Source organism: Onthophagus taurus, unplaced genomic scaffold (genome assembly GCF_036711975.1).
Source record: "Onthophagus taurus isolate NC unplaced genomic scaffold, IU_Otau_3.0 ScKx7SY_16, whole genome shotgun sequence".
Lineage (NCBI taxonomy): Eukaryota > Metazoa > Arthropoda > Insecta > Coleoptera > Scarabaeidae > Onthophagus > Onthophagus taurus.
Genome location: NW_027248941.1, coordinates 2518696 through 2546608, shown reverse-complemented (window position 1 = coordinate 2546608; position 27913 = coordinate 2518696). Strand labels below are relative to the sequence as shown.

Sequence of the window (27913 nt, the reverse complement as noted above, 5' to 3'; positions counted from 1 at the left end):
AAGTAATATTTTTTTTTAATACAAAATTTTGAAATTTTAACATTTTAATTTCCCACTGAATAGTACGGTAAAATTGCACCTTGAAGAATATCGTCTTTATTAAAAAATGTTTCTAACAAAACTTGTTAAGAATCGGTTTATAAGCAATTTTTATTAAAGAAATTTTTCGATATCGCATTTAGATATGCGTAAAAATCCGTATTTATTACGAAAAATTTTTTTTTGTGTTCGTGACATCTCAAGAAAGTGACATAATTTGTAATTGCCATACTCGCGCTCTCGACCGTTGTAATTGTTCTCGGAGCATCGGCCAAAAAGATCCAATAAAACTCGGAAGAAATAAACCAAAAAAGAGAGAAAAACGAGACCCGAAAAGGACTCTTCTCGTAGGAACCGCGTTCCGACTCGAAATGAAACCGGTTTTTTTTCGATCATTCCTTTTTTCCATACTTAAATAATACCTACACCACAAAAGGGGGCACCTTTTAACCAATATAAATATTATTATTAAAAAATAGTGTCTCAAAAAATTAGAAAAAAATTTAATCATCAAAACAAACCGCAACGACGCGAAGAAGAAGACGAAGGGAGACAAGCAGAGAGACGTTTAGCAATCACTAAAAGTAACATCGCGTGACGTAATAATTAATTTCGGAATTTTCATCTCCGATCAAGAAGTTGTCGTGATTCGCGAATGCAAAATGTGTGTTGAGAAAATAAAAAAAAATAAATAAATAAAAAAGTTTTGACGCGAGAAGGAGAAATAAGGAAGAAGAGGAACGAAGACGATGTCTTATTAATAAAAGAAACATGTTGTAATGAAGAGGGTAATCTTTTAATTACCATTATTCCCGTCTTAAGTTGCGAGAAGAAACGAAAATCGAGGATGATGAAGATGAAGAAGAAGATGCAGAAGATGAAGAAGATGAAGAAGAAGAAGGCGAAGCAGTTTTGGATTCCTCCGAAACCTAAACAAGCCGAACGACTTCTCTCTCAACGCCGGGATACGAAATAAGAGCTACAAGTGGGGAATTCGGTCGCGGTCGAAATTTTGGGTCAAACGAAAAAATTTTTCGTGTAATACTTGCTTAAAATGGCGTTTAAAAAATATTATTTTAATAAAAAAATTTGATATAACCCTTAATTAAGGCTATAATTATGATTTTAAACGTGTAGATCGGGCTTTATTAAAAAAAATTGAGATATCGAAAAAAGTTTCGAATAAAAGTTGCTTAAAATGCGATTATAAAGAGATTATTTTAATAAAAAAATTTGGTACATCTTTTTATTAAGGCTGTGTACTCTTATTAACTTGAAATTTTAATTTCCCACTGAATAGTATGCTATCAAAATTAATTATCTCAGTGATTATTACCTTTATCAAAAAATGTTTTAAATAAAATTTGTTTCAATTTCGATTTTGAATCGATTATCTTAATAAAAATATTTTACATCTCTATTTATTAAGCATCTAAGTGTAATTATATATAAAAATTGAAAAATTATTATTTTGAGGTTATCTCCTTAATTATTGATTGAATCAAAAAATTTTGCCAACAAAGTTTGTTTAGAATTGTTTCAGGAACAATTTTTGTTAACACAATTTTTTTCTAACTTGAAATTTTAATTTCCCACTGAATAGTATGCTGCAAAAATTAATATTTTTGAGGCTATGTCCTAAATTAATGATTAAATCAAAAATTTTTGTTAATAAGATTTGTTTAAAATTGCTTCAGGAACAGTGTTTGTTAATACAATTTTTTTCTAACTTGAAATTTTAATTTCCCACTGAATAGTATGCTATCAAAATTAATTATCTCAGTGATTATTACCTTTATCAAAAAATGTTTTAAATAAAATTTGTTTCAATTTCGATTTTGAATCGATTATCTTAATAAAAATATTTTACATCTCTATTAATTAAGCATCTAAGTGTAATTATATATAAAAATGGAAAAATTATTATTTTGAGGTTATCTCCTTAATTATTGATTGAATCAAAAAATTTTGCCAACAAAGTTTGTTTAGAATTGTTTCAGGAACAATTTTTGTTAACACAATTTTTTTCTAACTTGAAATTTTAATTTCCCACTGAATAGTATGCTGCAAAAATTAATATTTTTGAGGCTATGTCCTAAATTAATGATTAAATCAAAAATTTTTGTTAATAAGATTTGTTTAAAATTGCTTCAGGAACAGTGTTTGTTAATACAATTTTTTTCTAACTTGAAATTTTAATTTCCCTCTGAATAGTATGGTGTAAAAATTAATATTTTTGAGGTTATATCCTTATTGTTGATTTAATCAAAAAATGTTGTTAACAAAATTTGTTTAGAATTACTTCAGGAACAGTGTTTGTTAATAAAATTTTTTGCTAACTTGAAATTTTAATTTCCCTCTGAATAGTATGCTATCAAAATTAATTATCTCAGTGATTATTACCTTTGTCAAAAAATGTTTTAAATAAAATTTGTTTCAATTTCGATTTTGAATCGATTATCTTAATAAAAATATTTTACATCTCTATTAATTAAGCATCTAAGTGTAATTATATATAAAAATGGAAAAATTATTATTTTGAGGTTATCTCCTTAATTATTGATTAAATCAAAAAATTTTGCCAACAAAGTTTGTTTAGAATTGTTTCAGGAACAATTTTTGTTAACACAATTTTTTTCTAACTTGAAATTTTAATTTCCCACTGAATAGTATGCTGCAAAAATTAATATTTTTGAGGCTATATCCTAAATTAATGATTAAATCAAAAATTTTTGTTAATAAGATTTGTTTAAAATTGCTTCAGGAACAGTGTTTGTTAATACAATTTCTTTCTAACTTGAAATTTTAATTTCCCACTGAATAGTATGCTATCAAAATTAATTATCTCAGTGATTATTACCTTTGTCAAAAAATGTTTTAAATAAAATTTGTTTCAATTTCGATTTTGAATCGATTATCTTAATAAAAATATTTTACATCTCTATTAATTAAGCATCTAAGTGTAATTAAATATAAAAATGGAAAAATTATTATTTTGAGGTTATCTCCTTAATTATTGATTAAATCAAAAAATTTTGCCAACAAAGTTTGTTTAGAATTGTTTCAGGAACAATTTTTGTTAACACAATTTTTTTCTAACTTGAAATTTTAATTTCCCACTGAATAGTATGCTGCAAAAATCAATATTTTTGAGGCTATGTCCTAAATTAATGATTAAATCAAAAATTTTTGTTAATAAGATTTGTTTAAAATTGCTTCAGGAACAGTGTTTGTTAATACAATTTTTTTCTAACTTGAAATTTTAATTTCCCTCTGAATAGTATGGTATCAAAATTAATATTTTTACGGTTATCTTAATAATTATTGTTTGTATCAAAAAATGTTCGAAATAAAATTGGTTCGAATTTAGATTTTAAACAAATTATCTTAATAAAAAATTTTAATATCATTGTTAATTAAGGCTATGTATAGGTATACGAAGATTATTTTTGAGGTTATGTTCTTAATTATTATCTAAATAAAAAAATTTCTCAAATAATACTTGTTACAAATTCAATTTTAAATAAATAATCTTAATAAAAAAATTTGATATAACCCTTAATTAAGGCTGTGCACTCTTATGATTTAAAACGTGTAGATCGGGCTTTATTAAAAAAAATTGAGATATCAAAAAAAGTTTCGAATAAAAGTTGCTTAAAATGCGATTATAAAGAGATTATTTTAATAAAAAAATTTGATACATCTTTTTATTAAGGCTGTGTACTCTTATGAACAACGTGTAAATCGGGCTTTATTAAAAAAAGTTTCGAATAAAAGTTGTTTAAAATTAAATTTTAAACGAATAATCTTAATAAAGAAATTTGATATTTTTAATTTTAATTTTTGTTATAAAAATATAGCACATAATTCTTTTTTTTATTTAAAAACGTGGAAATAACGTTTTATCTCGAGTAAAAATGCTGATACGGACATCCGACCATTATTGAGTGGGAGTGCGATGTCGATAAAAGCACATTTTTATCGCCCAACAAAACACAATACACAACAAAAACAAATTCGTTTCTTCTTCTTTTATTTCGCGGAACAAAACGGTCGCGGCACCGTAAAATTACGAGACGTGGCCAACTGAGAAAATAGTTTTCCCCGCTTTTTTTTTCACTTCTCTTATTTCGTTCTTTTCATTCGGAAATTTGAATAATAACCCATCGAGTTGTACCTTTTCGCGTTCGAAGAAGTGTGCGAAAGAGAAAAAGATTTTTTTTTTTTCGAGTTGAGCGTGAAAGAAGGTGTAATTCTTCGCGGAATCAATCGCGACAATGTAAAACAAGTTGTGTGTGTGTGTGTGTATGGAGTCTAAGTCGCGAGCGACGCCGATTCGAAGTATAATTGTTTAAACAAATGGGCAAACGGTATTTTATAGGTTTCCGAGAAATCTTTACGCCCCGGCTTCTCATTAATTATTCATTTAACGAACGCGACGGGTGTTTGTTGATGGATTTTTACGCGATTTTCTCGAATATAATGATTTTCTTACTTATTGTGATTAATTTTTTTCGTTGAAGCAAATGTGGTAATCTATAAAAATAACCGAATCAAAAAATTTTTCAAATAATAGTTGCTTAAAATCACTTTTTAACTCAATTATTTTAATAAAAAAAATTGATATCTCTTTTAGTTAAGGCTGTGTATACTTATAATTTTAATCGTATAAGTCGGGACTTATTTAATAAATTTAATTGTATCAAAAAATGTTTCAAATAAAAGCTGTTTCAAATTAAATTCTAAAACGATTTTGTTAATAAAAAAATTCGATATCTTGATTAGATTTTGCTATATATAGATATACAAAAAATTTTTTGAGGTTATGTCTTTAATTATTGATCAAATCAAAAATTTTTATTAACAATATTTGTTTAGAATTACTTCAGGAACAGTGTTTGTTAATAAAATTTTTTGCTATCTTGAAATTTTAATTTCCCTCTGAATAGTATGCTATCAAAATTAATTATCTCAATAATTATTGCTTTTTTCGAAATTTTTTTTAAATAAAATTTGTTTCAATTTCGATTTTGAATTAATTATCTTAATAAAAAATGTTTACATCTCTATTAATTAAGCATCTAAATGTAATTTTGTATAAAAATTAAAAATTATTGTTTTGAGGTTATCTCAATAATTATTGTTTTTATCAAAAAATGTTTTAAATAAAAGTTGTTTCAAATTAAATTCTAAAACGATTTTGTTAATAAAAAAATTCGATATCTTGATTAGATTTTGCTATATATAGATATACAACAATTTTTTTGAGGTTATGTCTTTAATTATTGATCAAATCAAAAATTTTTATTAACAATATTTGTTTAGAATTACTTCAGGAACAGTGTTTGTTAATAAAATTTTTTGCTATCTTGAAAATTTAATTTCCCTCTGAATAGTATGCTATCAAAATTAATTATCTCAATAATTATTGTTTTTCTCGAAATTTTTTTTAAATAAAATTTGTTTCAATTTCGATTTTGAATCGATTATCTTAATAAAAAAATTTTACATCTCTATTAATTAAGCATCTAAGTGTAATTTTGTATAAAAGTTAAAAATTATTGTTTTGAGGTTATTTCCTTAATTATTGATTAAATCAAAAAAATTTGCTAACAAAGTTTGTTTAGAATTGTTTCAGGAACAATTTTTGTTAATACAATTTTTTTCTAACCTGAAATTTTAATTTCCCTCTGAATAATATACTACCAAAATTAATATTTTTGAGGTTATCTCAATAATTATTGTTTTCATCAAAAAATGTTTTAAATAAAAGTTGTTTCAAATTAAATTCTAAAACGATTTTATTAATAAAAAAATTCGATATCTTTATTAGATTTTGCTATATATAGATATACAAGAATTTTTTTGAGGTTATGTCTTTAATTATTGATCAAATCAAACATTTTTATTAACAATATCTGCTTAGAATTACTTCAGGAACAGTGTTTGTTAATAAGATTTTTTGCTAACTTGAAATTTTAATTTCCCACTGAATAGTATGCTATCAAAATTAATTATCTCAATAATTATTGCTTTTTTCGAAATTTTTTTTAAATAAAATTTGTTTCAATTTCGATTTTGAATCAATTATCTTTACAAAAAAAATTTACATCTCTATTAATTAAGCATCTAAATGTAATTTTATATAAAAGTGAAAAATTATTGTTTTGAGGTTATTTCCTTAATTATTGATTAAATCAAAAAAATTTGCCAACAAAGTTTGTTTAGAATTGTTTCAGGAACAATTTTTATTAACACAATTTTTTTCTAACTTGAAATTTTAATTTCCCTCTGAATAGTATGCTACCAAAATTAATATTTTTGAGGTTATCTCAAGAATTATTGTTTTTATTAAAAGATGTTTTAAATAAAAGTTGCTTCAAATTAAATTCTAAAACGATTTTATTAATAAAAAAATTCGATATTTTGATTAGATTTTGCTATATATAGATATACAAATTTTTTTTTGAGGTTATGTCTTTAATTATTGATCAAATCAAAAATTTTTATTAACAATATATGTTTAGAATTACTTCAGGAACAGTGTTTGTTAACAAGATTTTTTGCTAACTTGAAATTTTAATTTCCCTCTGAATAGTATGCTATCAAAATTAATTATCTCAATAATTATTGCTTTTATCGAAATTTTTTTTAAATAAAATTTGTTTCAATTTCGATTTTGAATCAATTATCTTTACAAAAAAAAATTACATCTCTATTAATTAAGCATCTAAATGTAATTTTATATAAAAGTGAAAAATTATTGTTTTGAGGTTATTTCCTTAATTATTGATTAAATCAAAAAATTTTGTCAACAAAATTTGTTTAGAATTGTTTCAGGAACAATTTTTGTTAACACAATTTCTTTCTAACTTGAAATTTTAATTTCCCACTGAATAGTATGCTATCAAAATTAATTATCTCAATAATTATTGCTTTTATCGAAATTTTTTTTGAATATAACTTGTTTTAATTTCGATTTTGAATCAATTATCTTAATAAAAATATTTTACATCTCTATTAATTAAGCATCTAAGTGTAATTTTATATAAAAATGAAAAAATTATTATTTTGAGGTTATTTCCTTAATTATTGATTAAATCAAAAAATTTTGTCAAGAAAATTTGTTTAGAATTGTTTCAGGAACAATTTTTGTTAACACAATTTCTTTCTAACTTGAAATTTTAATTTCCCACTGAATAGTATGCTGTAAAAATTAATATTTTTGAGGTTATGTCCTAAATTAATGATTGAATCAAAAATTTTTGTTAATAAGATTTGTTTAAAATTGCTTCAGGAACAGTGTTTGTTAATACAATTTTTTTCTAACTTGACATTTTAATTTCCCACTGAATAGTATGCTGTAAAAATTAATATTTTTGAGGTTATGTCCTAAATTAATGATTAAATCAAAAATTTTTGTTAATAAGATTTGTTTAAAATTGCTTCAGGAACAGTGTTTGTTAATACAATTTTTTTCTAACTTGAAATTTTAATTTCCCACTGAATAGTATGCTGTAAAAATTAATATTTTTGAGGTTATGTCCTAAATTAATGATTAAATCAAAAATTTTTGTTAATAAGATTTGTTTAAAATTGCTTCAGGAACAGTGTTTGTTAATACAATTTTTTTCTAACTTGAAATTTTAATTTCCCACTGAATAGTATGCTGTAAAAATTAATATTTTTGAGGTTATGTCCTAAATTAATGATTAAATCAAAAATTTTTGTTAATAAGATTTGTTTAAAATTGCTTCAGGAACAGTGTTTGTTAATACAATTTTTTTCTAACTTGAAATTTTAATTTCCCACTGAATAGTATGCTGTAAAAATTAATATTTTTGAGGTTATGTCCTAAATTAATGATTAAATCAAAAATTTTTGTTAATAAGATTTGTTTAGAATTGCTTCAGGAACAGTGTTTGTTAATACATTTTTTTTCTAAATTGAAATTTTAATTTCCCTCTGAATAGTATGGTATCAAAATTAATATTTTTACGGTTATCTTAATAATTATTGTTTGTATCAAAAAATTTTCGAAATAAAATTTGTTTGAATTTAGATTTTAAACAAATTATCTTAATAAAATATATTCGTATAGATATACGAAGATTATTTTTGAGGTTATATTCTTAATTATTATCTAAATCAAAAAATTTCTCAAATAGTACTTGTTACAAATTCAATTTTAAACAAATAATCTTAATAAAAAAAATTGATATCTCTATTAATTAAGGTTGTGTATTCTTATAATTTTAATCGTGTCAACCCAGCCTTATTTAATAAATTTAGTTGAATCGAAAAATGTCTCAAATAAAAGTTATTCAAAATGATGTGGGCAACAACTCTTGTTAATAAAATTTTTTTAAATTTCTTTTAGTTGGCGCTGTATACCGATATAAAGATCAACAAAAAAACAAAAAATCATTCTTATAGTTCAATTCAATGGAATATTACGAAGTAATTTCTAAATCCGCGTTGTAGAAGTCGAATGTTTTGCGACATAACCGATTTCTTAATACCTAGATTCTTGCGTTTTGTGCGAGACGGAAAGAGATAGAGCTCTGGATCTATTGTAATGCGCTAATTAAAGTCAAATCAACGCCCGGGACACAATGAACGCAACGGACCCAGAACTGAATAGATTCGTATCTTGGGAGTAGGTCTATTTGCAAAACGTGTGCTGTTCAGGTCGCGCTCGCTTATAGTTCTCGGTGGTTTTCGATGGAAAAAAAAATCAGTGTCTTGCAAAAGGAAACGAGGAATGGCGAGCATTTCTTGAATTCCCCCGCGTCGTTCTCCGACTCTGGCGGCAGTTTCAGCTCGTGTCCGGTAGCGAACAGAACCTTTTTCGAGGACAAATTGAGCTGTCAGTAAAACGAATACCAATTTGTTATGCCTAGCTAGCTATTAAACGAACGTTTTCGGTCAAAATGAAATGTTAATTTATGTTGTTTAGTTAAAAATGAATTTATTTTAACGATTATGCGAGATTAAAAGAGAAGTTGCAAAAACATTAAATACATATACATAACAACGAAACGAAAGTCGACAATATGCCCTCGTCTGGCGACCAACAAAAGAGGAAAAATGCGCATTCCCTACCCACGTGGTGAACGAGCCTATCCCGCAAGAACACAACCCAGACAACTCGGGCCGCGCGATAACTTTTCGATTCTTTCGCGTTATTAATAAATATTAATGACCAGGCGACTTATTGTTCTTCGAGAGTCATAGGTGTGACCCTTACCTACACATTTTCAGGCATTAACGCAACAAAGTTTTCATTACAACAAAATCGGATTTAAAAAAATTTCATTTTTTCTTACACATACATAAAAAAGTAAAAAGAAATAAATCGAAACGTACATCTCGTTTGAAAAACCAGTTGAGACTCGTACAAAAGAGGCGAAAGCGAAAGGGGGTCGTTTTAATCCCCCTTTCCGCCCTTCTCGGCACGCAAATTTTTAATACACCGTCGAAAAAACATGATTTATACGATGTCGTTCGTCGTACAATCGTCCGAATAAGTTACACAAATTCTCGTACGAAAACCATCTCGCTCCGAGTTGTTCGACTGTAATCCCATCGAAATATTCAAATTTTGGGCGAGGGTTGACCCTTTGCCGTCGAATTTGCATATCAAACATGTGTGCGCTGCGCGCCCGTATGTTGTTCTCGTCGAAAACGATGAACGAGACGCGAGAGGCGGACGGAGAGAAAAGACGGACGAAACGAGGGAAGTTTTATTTCTATTTGAAATCGCCCCGTTTTAAATATATCTTTTTAGTTTTTAAATAGGGTTGATTTTAATGGGTTTTATCGCCCCTTTCATAATTTTTTTTTTAAAGGGATCGATTTCATTAATTTATATATATATATATAACAATTTTTTAAATAAAACATAATAATACCTTTGTTATTAATTTTTGAGGTTATCTCCTTAATTATTGGTTTAATCAAAAAATTGTTTAAATAATACTTGTTTAAAATAGCGTTTTAAACAAATTATTTTAATAAAAAAAATTGATATCTCCAATATTTAAGGCTAAATCGAATCGTGTGAATCGGGCTTTATCCTAAAAAATATTGGATCAAAAAAAGTTTTATACAAAAGTTGTTCTAAATTAAATTCTAAAACGATTTTCTTAATAAAAAAAATCGATATCTCCAGTATTTAAGGCTGTGTATACGTATAAATCGAATTGTCTGAATCGGGCTTTATCCTAAAAAAATTGTTGGATCAAAAAACGTTTTATACAAAAGTTGTTCTAAATTAAATTCTAAAACGATTTTCTTAATAAAAAAAATTGATATCTTGATTAGATGTTGCTATATATAAATATATATAAAAATTTTTGAGGTTATGTTTTTAATTATTGGTTAAATCAAAAAATTGTTTAGATAATACTTGTTTAAAATAGCGTTTTATACAAATTATTTTAGTAAAAAAAATTGATATCTCCAATATTTAAGGCTAAATCGAATCGTGTGAATCGGGCTTTATCCTAAAAAATATTGGATCAAAAAAAGTTTTATACAAAAGTTGTTCTAAATTAAATTCTAAAACGATTTTCTTAATAAAAAAAATCGATATCTCCAGTATTTAAGGCTGTGTATACGTATAAATCGAATTGTCTGAATCGGACTTTACCCCAAAAAAATTGTTGGATCGAAAAAAGTTTTATACAAAAGTTGTTCTAAATTAAATTATAAAACGATTTTCTTAATAAAAAAAATTGATATCTTGATTAGATGTTGCTATATATAAATATATATAAAAAAATTTGAGGTTATGTTTTTAATTATTGGTTAAATCAAAAAATTGTTTAGATAATACTTGTTTAAAATAGCATTTTAAACAAATTATTTTAATAAAAAAAATTGATATCTCCAATATTTAAGGCTAAATCGAATCGTGTGAATCGGGCTTTATCCTAAAAAATATTGGATCGAAAAAAGTTTTATACAAAAGTTGTTCTAAATTAAATTCTAAAACGATTTTCTTAATAAAAAAAATCGATATCTCCTATATTTAAGGCTGTATATACGTATAAATCGAATTGTCTGAATCGGGCTTTATCCTAAAAAAATTATTGGATCAAAAAAAGTTTGATACAAAAGTTGTTATAAATTAAATTATAAAACGATTTTCTTAATAAAAAAAATTGATATCTTGATTAGATGTTGCTATATATAGATATATATAAAAAATTTTGAGGTTATGTTTTTAATTATTGGTTAAATCAAAAAATTGTTTAGATAATACTTGTTTAAAATGGCGTTTTAAACAAATTATTTTAATAAAAAAAATTGATATCTCCAATATTTAAGGCTAAATCGAATCGTGTGAATCGGGCTTTATCCTAAAAAATATTGGATCAAAAAAAGTTTTATACAAAAGTTGTTCTAAATTAAATTCTAAAACGATTTTCTTAATAAAAAATATCGATATCTCCTATATTTAAGGCTGTATATACGTATAAATCGAATTGTCTGAATCGGACTTTACCCCAAAAAAATTGTTGGATCGAAAAAAGTTTTATACAAAAGTTGTTCTAAATTAAATTATAAAACGATTTTCTTAATAAAAAAAATTGATATCTTGATTAGATGTTGCTATATATAGATATATATAAAAATTTTTGAGGTTATGTTTTTAATTATTGGTTAAATCAAAAAATTGTTTAGATAATACTTGTTTAAAATGGCGTTTTAAACAAATTATTTTAATAAAAAAAATTGTTATCTCCAATATTTAAGGCTAAATCGAATCGTGTGAATCGGGCTTTATCCTAAAAAATATTAGATCAAAAAAAGTTTTATACAAAAGTTGTTCTAAATTAAATTCTAAAACGATTTTCTTAATAAAAAAAATCGATATCTCCAGTATTTAAGGCTGTGTATACGTATAAATCGAATTGTCTGAATCGGGCTTTACCCTAAAAAAATTATTGGATCAAAAAAAGTTTTATACAAAAGTTGTTCTAAATTAAATTATAAAACGATTTTCTTAATAAAAAAAATTGATATCTTGATTAGATGTTGCTATATATAAATATATATAAAAAATTTTGAGGTTATGTTTTTAATTATTGGTTAAATCAAAAAATTGTTTAGATAATACTTGTTTAAAATAGCGTTTTAACCAAATTATTTTAATAAAAAAAATTGATTCTCCAATATTTAAGGTTAAATCGAATCGTGTGAATCGGGCTTTATCCTCAAAAATATTGGATCAAAAAAAGTTTTATACAAAAGTTGTTCTAAATTAAATTCTAAAACGATTTTCTTAATAAAAAAAATCGATATCTCCAGTATTTAAGGCTGTGTATACGTATAAATCGAATTGTCTGAATCGGGCTTTATCCTAAAAAAATTGTTGGATCAAAAAACGTTTTATACAAAACTTGTTCTAAATTAAATTCTAAAACGATTTTCTTAATAAAAAAAATTGATATCTTGATTAGATGTTGCTATATATAGATATATATAAAATTTTTTGAGGTTATGTTTTTAATTATTGGTTAAATCAAAAAATTGTTTAGATAATACTTGTTTAAAATAGCGTTTTAAACAAATTATTTTAATTAAAAAAAATGATATTTCTAATATTTAAGGCTAAATCGAATCGTGTGAATCGGGCTTTATCCTAAAAAATATTGGATCAAAAAAAGTTTTATACAAAAGTTGTTCTAAATTCAATTCTAAAACGATTTTCTTAATAAATAAAATCGATATCTCCAATATTTAAGGCTGTGTATACGTATAAATCGAATTGTCTGAATCGGGCTTTATCCTAAAAAAATTGTAGGATCAAAAAACGTTTTATACAAAAGTTGTTCTAAATTAAATTATAAAACGATTTTCTTAATAAAAAAAATTGATATCTTGATTAGATGTTGCTATATATAAATATATATAAAAATTTTTGAGGTTATGTTTTTAATTATTGGTTAAATCAAAAAATTGTTTAGATAATACTTGTTTAAAATGGCGTTTTAAACAAATTATTTTAATAAAAAAAATTGATATCTCCAATATTTAAGGCTAAATCGAATCGTGTGAATCGGGCTTTATCCTAAAAAATATTGGATCAAAAAAAGTTTTATACAAAAGTTGTTCTAAATTAAATTCTAAAACGATTTTCTTAATAAAAGAAATTGATATCTTGATTAGATGTTGCTATATATAAATATATATAAAAATTTTTGAGGTTATGTTTTTAATTATTGGTTAAATCAAAAAATTGTTTAGATAATACTTGTTTAAAATGGCGTTTTAAACAAATTATTTTAATAAAAAAAATTGATATCTCCAATATTTAAGGCTAAATCGAATCGTGTGAATCGGGCTTTATCCTAAAAAATATTGGATCAAAAAAAGTTTTATACAAAAGTTGTTCTAAATTAAATTCTAAAATGATTTTCTTAATAAAAAAAATCGATATCTCCTATATTTAAGGCTGTATATACGTATAAATCGAATTGTCTGAATCGGGCTTTACCCCAAAAAAATTGTTGGATCAAAAAAAGTTTTATACAAAAGTTGTTCTAAATTAAATTATAAAACGATTTTCTTAATAAAAAAAATTGATATCTTGATTAGATGTTGCTATATATAGATATATATAAAAATTTTTGAGGTTATGTTTTTAATTATTGGTTAAATCAAAAAATTTTGTTAACAAAATTTGTTTAAAATTGCTTGGGGAACAGTGTTTGTTAATACAATTTTTTGCTAACTTTAATTTTAATTTCCCTCTGAATAGTATGGTATCAAAATTAATTGTCTCAATAATTATTGTTTTTATCAAAAAATGTTTCAAATAAAATTCGTTTCAATATGAATTGTGCTTTGTGTTGAACTGTGCTTTGAATTATGTGAATTGGGCTTTACCACAAAGAAATTATTGAATCAAAAAATGTTGTATATACAAGTTGTTGATATAAATATATGTATATGCATATGTAGATATATGTTGATATTGAGAGAAATCGAATTTTCTCTTTATTGTTATCTAGTTTAGGTCACCGCACCAAAATAAAAAAAAATTGAAAAAGAACCCACTAAAAAAAGAGAAAAGAAAACGAAACGGAAAAAAGTCGGTTTCGAGATTTAATTGCGTATTTATATGTAGCTAATCGACGCAGTTTTTCCTTTGGAGGCGTACCGCGCATACTAAACCCGTCCACATACCGATGGCGTTACGAGCGCGCGAGCGTTTCCGGTATAGCAGCACGAGGGCGCTATGATTGGCATACGAAATTATATATCATCAAAAAAAATTTTTAATAATATATATACATAAGCGGATTAAATATATATAAATAAATCTAACAAAAAAAATTGAATTAAAAAAAAATATCTCAATGTGTAAATCGGGCTTTATTAAAACAATTAATCGAATCAAAAAATTTTTCGAATAATAGTTGCCCAAAAGCTGATTTTGAGACGATTTTATTAATAAAAAAATTTGATATCTCGTTTAGATAAGGCTGTGTATACTTATGATTTGATCGTGTAAATCGGGATTGATTAAAAAATTAATCGAATCAAAAAATTTTTCGAATAATAGTTGCCCAAAAGCTGATTTTGAGACGATTTTATTAATAAAAAAATTCGATATCTCGTTTAGATAAGGCTGTGTATACTTATAATTTGATCGTGTAAATCGGGATTGATTAAAAAATTAATCGAATCAAAAAATGTTTCAAATAATAGTTGTTTAAAATCCAATTTTGAAACGATTTTGTTAATAAAAAAATTTAATATCTCGTTTAGATAAGGCTGTGTATACTTATGATTTGATCGTGTAAATCGGGATTGATTAAAAAATTAATCGAATCAAAAAATTTTTCGAATAATAGTTGCCCAAAAGCTGATTTTGAGACGATTTTATTAATTAAAAAGTTTGATATCTTGTTTAGTTAAGGCTGTGTATACTTATGATTTGATCGTGTAAATCGGGATTGATTAAAAAATTAATCGAATCAAAAAATGTTTCAAATAATAGTTGTTTAAAATCCAATTTTGAAACGATTTTGTTAATAAAAAAATTTAATATCTCGTTTAGTTAAGGCTGTGTATACTTATGATTTGATCGTGTAAATCGGGATTGATTAAAAAATTAATCGAATCAAAAAAATTTTCGAATAATAGTTGCCCAAAAGCTGATTTTGAGACGATTTTATTAATAAAAAAATTTGATATCTCGTTTAGATAAGGCTGTGTATACTTATGATTTGATCGTGTAAATCGGGATTGATTAAAAAATTAATCGAATCAAAAAAATTTTCGAATAATAGTTGCCCAAAAGCTGATTTTGAGACGATTTTATTAATAAAAAAATTTGATATCTCGTTTAGATAAGGCTGTGTATACTTATGATTTGATCGTGTAAATCGGGATTGATTAAAAAATTAATCGAATCAAAAAAATTTTCGAATAATAGTTGCCCAAAAGCTGATTTTGAGACGATTTTATTAATAAAAAAATTTGATATCTCGTTTAGATAAGGCTGTGTATACTTATGATTTGATCGTGTAAATCGGGATTGATTAAAAAATTAATCGAATCAAAAAATGTTTCAAATAATAGTTATTTAAAATCCAATTTTGAAACGATTTTGTTAATAAAAAAATTTAATATCTCGTTTAGATAAGGCTGTGTATACTTATGATTTGATCGTGTAAATGGGGCTTTTTGCACAAAATCATTCCAATCAAAAAAAGTTTCAAATGAAAGTTGTTTAAAATCAAGTTTGAAACCGATTTTATTAATAAAAAAATTCGATATCTCGTTTAGATAAGGCTGTGTATACTTATGATTTGATCGTGTAAATCGGGATTGATTAAAAAATTAATCGAATCAAAAATTTTTTCAAATAATAGTTGTTTAAAATCCAATTTTGAAACGATTTTGTTAATAAAAAAATTTAATATCTCGTTTAGTTAAGGCTGTGTATACTTATGATTTGATCGTGTAAATCGGGCTTTTTGTACAAAATCATTCCAATCAAAAAAAGTTTCAAATAAAAGTTGTTTAAAATCAAGTTTGAAACCGATTTTATTCGAAAAAAAAATCGATATTTTAAATATTTAACGTTGTATATTGATAAATGTTATTTTTTGATGACGCAAAAAACATTTTATAAAAAAAACCCAACGTTGCCTAACAAAATAACAACGAAATTTACAAAAAATCAACGCAAATCTGTAATATAAAACCGGTTATGAAACGCGGAGGCACGACACCAATCATATATTGGTATAATTTAGGTCAATTAGGCCGGGCAAAGTGCGGCCTTTATTGTAACGAACCTAAAAAATGTCTCTTTCTGCCCGCTTTAAACATGTTAGTGTATTCAAATTGATGTTTTAAAAGACAATGCGAACATTGCGCAATCTGGAAACGTGGTCGATTAATGGAAAAGAATTAATTTTTAAATAATTAACAAAGACCTCGTTTTTAACTCTTTGTTTTTGTTTGTTTAAAAATTTTTTTTGTGGATTAAGGTCAATTTTTCTTTTTCTTTTCTTCCATACGAAGCAGAAATCGTTTCGAAACGGTTATAAAAAAACTAATAATCAAGACAAATTGTAGACTTCCAAAAAGATTGAACGACGTAACGATCTCGTTTCCTACTAAGATTCTAAAATAAACCGTTTTATAAATTTTTTTTTATTAAAGTAAGCAAAAAAATTAATTGGTGGAAGAGGAGAAAAAGGAAGATTTTTGTAGGTTGATTGCTCGGTGAGAAGATTCGAAAGGAGAACGACCTAACACACTCACACTATATATTTTTCTTATATTAGAAGATGTTCATTAGAGACCACAAGCCTTTTCAATGTAATAAACACAAAGTTGAGAATTCGAGAATTTTTTATGATGTGTCGTCCCTTTTTTCAATTCTCCGACAACCACTTAACACTTTTAATACAATTAATCTTTCGCGTAGAGGTGTTAGTTTTATTGATCTAAAAAAAAATTTGGGTAATTTTAATTTTTTTATAAAATAGTATTGAATTGATTATATATGTATATAGAGAGTGTGGAGGAGGAGGAGGGAGATAATAAAGGTGGGGGATGAATTTGAAGGATATTATAAGTAAAGAAAAAGGGGGAGGTGGAGAGAAAGAAGAACGAACGCCGCGAACGGGTTCGTAAAATATAACGGGCAATAAAAATAGCGTGCGCGTCGAGAGTTGAGAAACAATGCCCTGGGAACCGACGCCGCGATCAAAAAGAAGAAGGCAAGAAGAGGAAAAAACGGTGGCCGTCGTCGTCGTCGTTCGAGGGGGAAAACGAGAAGAAACGCGAAAATAATTTATTGCAAATATTAAAAACGTATATGGGGGGCAATAAAGAGTCGCGACGACGGTAAATCATATTTGCCAATAAAGTGAGATTTTTCTAAAACCGGGCCTATGTATTGACTCGGAACGAACGTTCGTTGGTCGTCATCCCCATTCCGGAGTTATTGCCGGCCGGGCAATAAACGTTCGCGTTCTCAAATCGCGCACAAACGGCCCATATAAATCGCGACAAGGGCCGTCGACTGTAAATTTCTCAAGGAGGTCGTCCGTCAATCCTAACACACACAAACCACTTCATCGATCCCATCAAAACTATTTCAATTCCAATATCATCTTTATAGTCTACACTTAATACCCCCTATCAATACAAAATCCAAATTAAATTAACTACTAAGTCGCATAACTTACATTTTGGAGTAATGCAAACACTTTCAGCGAAGCTTTGGACTAATAATTAAGCCGAGGTCGCTTGCGGCCGAGGCAGTAGAAATAAAACCATATCAACACAATACTGATTAATGTACTGCAACTTCAAACTCTCTAGGCGAAGCTTTTATCAAATAATTAAGCCGAGGTCGCTTGCGGACGAGGCACTGGATATATGTAATAACATATCAACTCAATGTATATTGCAACGTTTCAACTGCAACTCTCTCGGCGAAGCTTTGGATTAGGAATTAAGCCGAGGTCGCTTGCGGCCGAGGCAATAGAAATAATGCCATATCAACACAATACTGGTTAATGTACTGCAACGCTTCAATTGAAACCTATCGGCGAAGCTTTGAGCAAATAATTAAGCCGAGGTCGCTTGCGGACGAGGCACTGGCTATACAGAGTGCCCATTATGTATGGAATATAGCATATATCTTGGTAAGTATCAACTTTATAAAAAAACATTTTATAGAAAAGTTGTTTAATATTTTATTTGGCATAATAAGACAAATTGTTTTTAATTCAGAAAACAAATGAGTAACGAATAATACTTACATTTTTTTAAATGGCAATGTTTTCTTTCGTTAGGCTCATTTGATAAAGATTACTTGTCTCTTTACGATGGCGTAAAATTTTTGTACCCTTACGATAGAAAATTTTTGAAAAAAATGTAAAAATTGTTTATTAATAAAAATGAATCAATAACATTAATCTAGATACCCGAGATCTCAAATTATTACCGTAAATTAAATTTACGTGCAAAATAAAACAAATAAACGAAAAATTAGTGTACATCTCCAATAATTCGAGGTACTTCGAGGTATTTGACGATCTCGGATATGTAGATTACTGTTATTAGTTAAATTTTCTTAATAAGCAATTTTTACATGTTTTCAAAAATTTTTTGATACAAGGGTACTAAAATTTTACGTCATCGTAAAGAGAAAAAAAATCTCTATCAAATGAGCCTAACGAAAGGGTACATTGCCATTTAAAAAACTTCAAGTGTTATTCGTTGCTCATTCGTTTTCTGAAATAAAAACAATTGAATGCTGTCTTACTATGGCAAATAAAATATTAAACAACTTTTGTATAAAACGTTTTTTTATAAAGTTGATACCTATCAAGATATATACTATATTCCATACATAATGGGCACCCTGTATGTAATACCATATCAACTCAATGTATATTGCAACGTTTCAACTGCAACTCTCTCGGCGAAGCTTTGGATTAGGAATTATGCCGAGGTCGCTTGCGGACGAGGCAATAGAAATAATACCATATTAACCCAATACTAGTTAATGTATATTGCAACGTTTCAACTGCAACTGTCTCTGCGAAGCTTTGGATTAATAGTTAAGCCGAGATCGCTTGCGGCTGTTGCACCATAGATAAGATATATTTGTTATATAGATGGGCAACTATAAACGTTTGATTGAAATGCGCAATTAGTTTTGGATACTGTCACCTACAGCGCTGAAATCATTGGCAGGCGGGAAATATAAATTAAATTTGTTATTTGAAAGGTTTATCGATGATTATTTACGAAAGCATTGCTTGGCGACAAAACTTTACAAACTGTGCAAAACTTTAAACACATTAAATTTTGTATTTAATGTGATTAAAAACGAAAACGCATTGACCATGCCAGGTGAGATCTTGACGAAACGTCTGCCCTTTTCCAAAGAGAACGGATGAAATCTCAGACCGACCACAACAACACATAGTTCTCCATTCGTAAAGCACTACGCATATACAGGTGTTTCGGTGACTCAGGGAACAAATGCAACCACATGTACTAGAGTGAAAATGGTGACGATTTTGTCATAACTATTATGCATGAAACATGTCCAATCATTTGATTTAGCTAAATCATATTTTTAATGTGTTTTAAATTAATTAAAATTAAAAATCAACAAAAAAACGACAACACTAACAGGAATAATAATGAAAAGCACATAAAATAACAAGACAAGTAATAAAAATGCTCAAAAACTTAGATTTATTTTTTTTTAGTGCTATTATTGAAATCGGAACCCAACATTTTTGCATTTAACTCGAAAACTGTGATTTTTATCGATATTATCTAGCAGTAATAAAAGTTTCTAAACTAAATTTACTATTAGAAACTGCAAAAATAAATGTAGGATTATGATAGAATAAAAAAGTTCTGAGCAAACAAACTTTAGGAACAGCCTGTATAGCATTGTTCCCGCGGATCGATCCAACTCATAAATTGCCTCATGATTTTAGATCACATTGATTTATACTGTACCAAATTTCAGTGCTTTATTGTAAATAGTGTTTAAGATATTTGGAAAAATGTGTTAAAATTTCCTAAATTTGATGGTCTGTATCTTTGAAATTTGAAGATTTTTACTAATTTTTTTTTATTTGAATCGTCATCATTTTCACTCTAGTATATGTGGTAAAATTTGTTACCCGAGCCACCGAAACATCCTGTATATATACAGGGTGTCACACAAAAAACGCCCCAAGCTGTAACTCTGTCCATTAACTTTAAGAGAATGTTAGGAAACTATTTTAATGTTTTTCTATGCTACAATTACAATTAATGTTGATGTGCTGTACATTAATGGATTCAGAAAAAGAATCTCTATCCAATATCGCGAAGAAAAACATACCAAGCAATTTGAAAATCAAAAGTTGATAATCGTTTGAAATTGAAGATGGCGTTGGAAAAAGTTTATTTTGAATCATAGTATTCATCAAACCTTTTCATTTGATATTTCGCTCATGAAAATCGGAGTTACAGCTTGCGGCATTCTTATGTGACAACCTGTATATATAGGTGTCTTTTTTCTGCTAAAATTACATTCAAAATGGATATATTGTACATCAATGGATTCAGAAAAACAATCTCTATCCAATGACGTGGAGAAAAATATACGCAGCAATTTGAAAAACAAAAGTTAATAATTGTTTGAAATTGAAGATGGCGTTGGAAAAAATTTATTTGCAGCATGAATCATAGTATTTATAAAACCATTTTATTTGATACCTGGGTCATGAAAATCGGAATGTAAATAACAGAGTTACAGGTTGGGGCGTTTTTTGTATGACACCCTGTATATATACAGTGTGTCCCCGGATAGGTGAAACGACTCTTATAAAAGGTAAATTTTTTTCGATATTAATTCTCATTTTTTGAGGTTTAGCCCTGCTTGATTAACGACTAATTTTGAACATAATTTCAATTTTTAAAAAACAAGTGAGCCTTGACAGTGAAAGAATCTTTTCTGTTTACAGTACGTGAAAGTGTTAATTAATGCAAATTTTCGGATTGATAACGGCCTACTTTTATAAAATTCAAATCAAACAACTTTATTTCTAACAAAGACTGCCATGGATAAAACAAAATTGCTTTCCTGTCACTGTTAATATGTCAAAATGTGATTTAGTAAATGTAAAGTGTTTTTTAAATACAATGTTAACATTAGAGGAAAAAGTTTACGTGATTCAGTGTTATGGAACCGGGGGAAAACCGATAAATGTGGTTGTTGCTTTATTTAGTGAAAAATTTCCAAATACTCGAATTAAAAGAAGTACTTGTTGGCGTTTAATCACAAGATTTCTTAGAGCAGGAAGTATTCACTCTAACAAAAAAAATATGATGAAACTGATTAACTGTTTTCTTTTGTGGGTGAACACACACTTAATTTTTTGTGAACATTTTAGGAACGGTTTGTTTATTTCTTCCGAATAATCTGAATCTCAAAACAAAAAATTGTAATAAAGGGTTTTATCAAAGTAGACCGATGATTCCGAAAATTTTATATGGCCCTAACTTTTCATTCTGAATAAAATTTCTTAGTAACATTTTACCATACTGTAAAGAGAAAAGGTACTTTAACTGATGCACAAGAAGTTTTCGCTTCAGTGTCAACAGTCACTTGTTTTTTAAAATTAGAAAATACAGGGTGGTTCAGTTTTTAATCGGGAAACTTTACTAGGACTTAGTACTTGCCAAAAAACATAAGTTTTTTATATACACATAGGGTCACAACTCTTTTGTTTCCGAGCTATGAGCTGTCAAAGTTGAGCCAAAAATTTACATTTTATCTTTTATTTCGAGTATGAGTAAACCACAGAATTTGAAATTTTGTATGTATGTACTACTGGTTCATATCTTATTTTCAACCATACCTTAAACTTCCCTAGCGCCCTCTAAGGGGATGAAATTCACAACGTGTTTGATTTTTTTATAACAACTTCTTAACGCCATGGAATATTAACATAAAAAAATATGGGTTGTAAAGCTTATTCATTATTGGTACGTTTTTGTCTCTTTAGTTTTTTCCTTAAAGATAATAGTTTTAGCGTAAAAAAAGAAAATATGCTACATTGGACTGTAAAGCGCTGCTATTATTAAAAAAATTTTTTTCTTTATAGGTAGCTATGGAAGTTGTGCACTTACTAGGATCTAGTACTAACTAAATAACACCAATTAATTGTGATTTTCATAAGAAAAACCATAAATAAGATTAATGCCTGTCTGAACAAATTACGTTGTTTTAAACAATATTAAAAAAATTTTAATAACCGTCAAAAATTATTAATAACCAGCAATAATTATAAGGATTCACTGTAAATAAAACTTACATGTTCTCAGAGCTAACTTTTAGAATAATTTTAGCTAAACATGGCGGCATATAGCGGTACATGGCACGATATTTTATTTTTTTACACGGAAACTATTAACTATAAGGAAAATACTAAAGAGACAAAAAGTACCACTAAAGAATAAGCTATACAATCCATATTTTTTTATGTTAATATTCCATAGCGTTAAAAAGTTCTTATAAAAAAATCAAGAGAGTGGTGAATTTCATCCCTTTAGAGGGCGCTAGTGAAGTTTAAAGTATACTTGAAAATAAGGTCTTAACCAGTAGTGAATACGTACAAAGTTTCAAATTCAACGGTTCACGTACAGCCGAAATACAAAACAAAATGTAAATTTTTGGCTCAACTTTGATCGCTCATAGCTCTAAAACAAAAGAGTTGCGACCCTATGTTTATATAAAATACTTGTGTTATTTTGGCAAGTACTACATCCTAGTAAAGTTTCCCGAATAAAAACTGAATCACCCTATATGTTCAAAATTAGTAGTCTTTAACCAAGCAGGGCTGAACCCCAAAAGATGACAATTAATGTCGATAAAATTTTACACTTTATAAGAGTCGTTTCACCTATCCGGGGACACACTGTATATATATTTGTGTTAATTAACTTTGGACAAATATGGGTTTATTTGTTCTGCTTCGGCCGCAAGCGACCTCAGCTTAATTATTTGTGCAAGCTTCGCGGAGAGTGTTTGCAGTTGAAACTTTGCAATATACATTAACCAGTATTGGGTTAATATGGTATTATATCCAGTGCCTCGGCCGCAAGCGACCTCGGCTTAATTATAAGTCGAAAGCTTCGCCGAGTGTGTTTGCAGTTGAAACTTTGCAATATACAATAATGTATTGGGTTAATATGGTATTATATCCAGTGCCTCGGCCGCAAGCGACCTCGGCTTAACTATAAGTTGAAAGCTTCGCCAAGTGTGTTTGCAGTAAAAACTTTGCAATATACATTAATGTATTGGGTTAATATGATATTATATCCAGTGCCTCGGCCGCAAGCGACCTCGGCTTAATTATAAGTCAAAAGCTTCGCTGAAAGTGTTTGTAGTTAAAGCGTTAGAACAAATTACTCAGTATTGGATTGATATGGTATTAATTATTGTGCCTCGGCCTAATTATTAGTCCAAAGCTTCGCCTATTACCAATATTATTTAAAAAAGTTTTTAATAAAATAATAAGCATAAAAAAAATTTCAATAAAAAAAGAATTAATAACGTAGGTGGTATTTCTTTTTACCGAGAAAATTAACACCTGCTCTAATTTTTCCCTCCTTCCTCAACGGTAATTGTACAATGAACAAAAACCACGCCCCATTTTGTCCCGAACGTTCTGCATTAATTAATATCGCGTTGCTTTGGGCTTTTATATCCTTTCAACACCTGCTAATGAAGGCATTTCCTCAACCGGAAGTGCAGAATAAATAAATAAATAATAATTATACAATAACTTTTTGATTTAAAATTTCAACTTAATTGTTGTTTTCGTGTTTTTTTAAAAAAAAAGAAAGAAAAAACCAAATTCATCATCTTTCAAAAGAATGAAAGATGGTGATTTATAGAAAATCATTACAAATATTCAAAATTAATTGCGTGGCTTGGCCGAGAAAGAATGAAATCCCGCGCCGGTTAAAGAAAAAATGAAATAATAAAAAAAGGAAACTATGACACGGGAAAGGTCCTTTTTAAGCTGAAAAGAGACGCAGAGAGGAGAAGAACGAGGGCCGAAAGGAGAACCCGGGAGTATTGTGCCCCATAACTATCATTAATCAACGTTTTTCGTTCTTTCTCTCTCGCTCTTTCGCTTGATTTCTAAACGAACACGTTCGATCTCTTTGCTCCGAAAGGCCTCCTCTGCCCTTGTATTTTAAATACAACGGCCTGTGGGGCTATTAATCAAAAACGTTGGTAACAATGGTCCGGTGTCTGATACTCAACTTCTCTTTCGACTGGCTCGATTCATTAAAATTATGGAAATTATTATTTTTTTGATTAAATTTTTTAATTTTTCCAATTCTCTAATTTCAGTAATGATTATTGGATGGTGCTTTCGATGGCATCGGTTACCACTGGGTTAATCTCGCCCAACGCCTACGGTTTAAGTTCCGGTAAGTTCGAACGAATTTCAAAAAACATTTTTCCTCGCCGTCATCTTTTTGTTACGACATCGTTTTGGCGATCTTTAACAAAAAACTTGAGCCGGTGTGGTAGATGTCGACCGAGTTCTAAGAACTTGGAATACCTAATTGCTCGCGCGGTCTTCCTCTCTCTACCTCGATGAAGCTTTTTTCTTGTAAAGTGACGATTGGGACCCAACTTTTAATTTTAACTAAAGCATTCTCGTTCAAAATTCGAACGAAATTCGTCGACAAAAACGTTGTGAATCCCACCGTTATTCAAGTTATTCAAGTTCAGAGAGACAACAATGGTTTTTGAAAAAAGAATTTTTTTTTATCGTTTTGGCATTGTTTTATTTATTAATTCTTGTTATTATCGCTTGATCATTGTTAATTATTGCTTCTACAAGAGGAGAGGAAGGATTTTTTTCCCACGAGATTTAAAAAAAATTTACCCCTTCTGTGTGAATACAAAAAAATCGCATTAAATCAAAAAAGATTTTGGGAGAAAAAGGCGGTGGTTACCTGAGATTCTTTATTTCCGCCTTAATTTAGCTAAAGATATCTTTTTACCTGCCGATTGTATTTTTTTACCCCCTTAGTTCATTCTCATCATCATCCCCTATTTATAAATAAAAATAAGAATCTAACACCAAATCTAAGATTTTTTTTCAAAAAATCACTATATCTCATCATGAAATAGACCCTTTTAGCTTCAATTTGAGATATAAATCATCTCTTTACCTCAATGAATAAGATAAAAGCGATTTTTTCTAATTTTTAATTTTCTTGCCAATTTTATGTTTTTGCTTAAAACCATTTTTCTCGAAATTTTTATAATAAAACCACTATATCTTAACATCCCATCAAAAAATAGACCCTTTTAGCTTGAATTTGAGATATAAACCATTTCTTTATCTCAATATATAAGATAGAAGCAACTTTTTAAATTTTTTATTTTTTGGTCAATTTTCTGTTTTCCTCTAAAACCATTTTTCTCGAAATTTTTATAATAAAACCACAATATCTTAACATCCCATCATAAAATAGACCCTTTTAGCTTGAATTTGAGATATAAATCACTTCTTTATCTCAATAAATAAGGCAGTAGAGATTTTTTAAAATCTTTAATTTTTTGGCCAAATTATATGTTTTTCTTCAGCACCATTTTCCTCAAAATTTTCATAATAAAATCCCTATATTTCAACGTTCTATCATAAAATAGACCCTTTTAGCTTTAATTTGAGATATAAATCACTTCTTTATCTCAATAAATAAGACAGTAGCGATTTTTAAAAATTTTTAATTTTTTTTGCCAAATTTATGTTTTTCTTCATCACCATTTTCCTCAAAATTTTCATAATAAAATCCCTATATGTCAACATTCTATCATAAAATAGACCCTTTTAGCTTCAATTTGAGATATAAACCATTTATTTATCTCAATAAATAGGGCAGTAGCGATTTTTTAAAATTTTTAATTTTTTTGCCAAATTTATGTTTTTCTTCAGCACCATTTTCCTCAAAATTTTCATAATAAAATCCCTATATTTCAACATTCTACCATAAAATAAATCCTTTTAGCTTCAATTTGAGATATAAACCATTTATTTATCTCAATAAATAGGGCAGTAGCGATTTTTTTAAATTTTTAATTTTTTTGCCAAATTTATGTTTTTCTTCAGCACCATTTTCCTCAAAATTTTCATAATAAAATCCCTATATTTCAACATTCTATCATAAAATAGACCGTTTTAGCTTCAATTTGAGATATAAACCATTTATTTATCTCAATAAATAAGGCAATAGCGATTTTTTTAAATTTTTGGCCAAATTTATGTTTTTCTCCAAAATCATTTTCCTGGAAATTTTCATAACAAAACCACTATATATTAACAGCCCATCATAAAATAGACCCTTTTAGCTTCAATTTGAGATATAAATCATTTATTTATCTCAATAAATAAGATAAACGCAATTTTTAAAATTTTCAATTTTTTGATGAATTTCATATTTTTCTTTAAAACCAATTTCCTCGAAATTTTCTTAATAAAACCTCTACATCTCAGCATCCCATCATAAAATAGACCCTTTTAGCTTCAATTTGAGATATAAATCATTTCTTTATCTCAATAAATAAGATATAATCGGCGATTTTTTAAATTTTTTAATTTTTTGGCCAATTCTGTTTTTCTTGAAAACGATTTTCTTCAAAATTTTCATAATAAAATCCCTATATTTCAACATCCCATCATAAAATAGACCCTTTTAGCTTCAATTTGAGATATAAATCATTTATTTATCTCAATAAATAAGATAGAATCGGCGATTTTTTTAAATTTTCAATTTTTTGGCAAATTTTATGTTTTTCTTGAAAACCATTTTCCTCAAAATTTTCATAATAAAGTTCCTATATTTCAACATCCCATCATAAAATAGACCCTTTTAGCTTCAATTTGAGATATAAAGCATTGATTTATCTCAATAAACAAGAGTAGCGATTTTTTAAAATTTTCAATTTTTTGGCCAAATTTATGTTTGTCTTCAAAACCATTTTTATCGGAATTTTCATAATAAAACCTCTATATCTCAACATCCCATCATAAAATAGACCCTTTTAGCTTCAATTTAAGATATAAATCATTCATTTATCTCAATAAATAAGATAGAATCGGTAATTTTTTTAAATTTTCAATTTTTTGGCCAAATTATATGTTTTTCTTTAAAACCATTTTCCTCGAAATTTTTATAACAAAACCCATACATCTCAACAGCCCATCATAAAATAGACCCTTTTAGCTTCCATTTGAGATATAAATCACTTCTTTATCTCAATAAATAACACAGTAGCGATTTTTTAAATTTTCAATTTTTTGGCGAATTTTATGTTTTTCTTAAAAACCATTTTCCTCGAAATTTTCATAATAAAACCCCTACATCCCATCATCTTATCACAAAATACACCCTTTTAGCATCAATTTGAGATATAAATCATTTCTTTATCTCAAGAAATAAGATAGAAACGATTTTTTAAATTTTCAATTTTTTCGCGAATTTTATATTTTTCTTAAAAAACATTTTCCTCAAAATTTTCATAACCAAACCCATACATCTCAACAGCCCATCATAAAATAGACCCTTTTAGCTTCAATTTGAGATATAAATCACTTATCTATCTCAATAAATAAGACAGTAGCGATTTTTCAAAGTTTTCAATTTTTTGGCCAAATTATATGTTTTTCTTAAAAAACATTTTGCTCAAAATTTTCATAACCAAACCCATACATCTCAACAGCCCATCATAAAATAGACCCTTTTAGCTTCAATTTGAGATATAAATCATTTCTTTATCTCAATA

General features: G+C 27.4%; 2 protein-coding genes across 8 annotated transcripts in view; one reads left to right on the top strand and one right to left on the bottom strand.

Annotated features, from left to right (window-relative positions):
- The window catches only part of LOC111418735 (zinc finger protein castor homolog 1-like), an 82768-nt gene that overhangs the window by 4026 nt on the left and 50829 nt on the right, over positions 1-27913 (top strand). For both annotated transcript variants that reach the window (XM_023051400.2, XM_023051399.2), the window contains exon 2: positions 24467-24546. In XM_023051400.2, the coding sequence (XP_022907168.2) occupies positions 24480-24546 (67 nt within the window). In that variant the 5' untranslated portion in view covers positions 24467-24479. The remainder of the gene's footprint in view (positions 1-24466; positions 24547-27913) is intronic.
- Positions 1-27913, bottom strand: part of LOC111417930 (leucine-rich repeat-containing protein 23-like) — a 135050-nt gene that overhangs the window by 82817 nt on the left and 24320 nt on the right. The window lies entirely within an intron of this gene.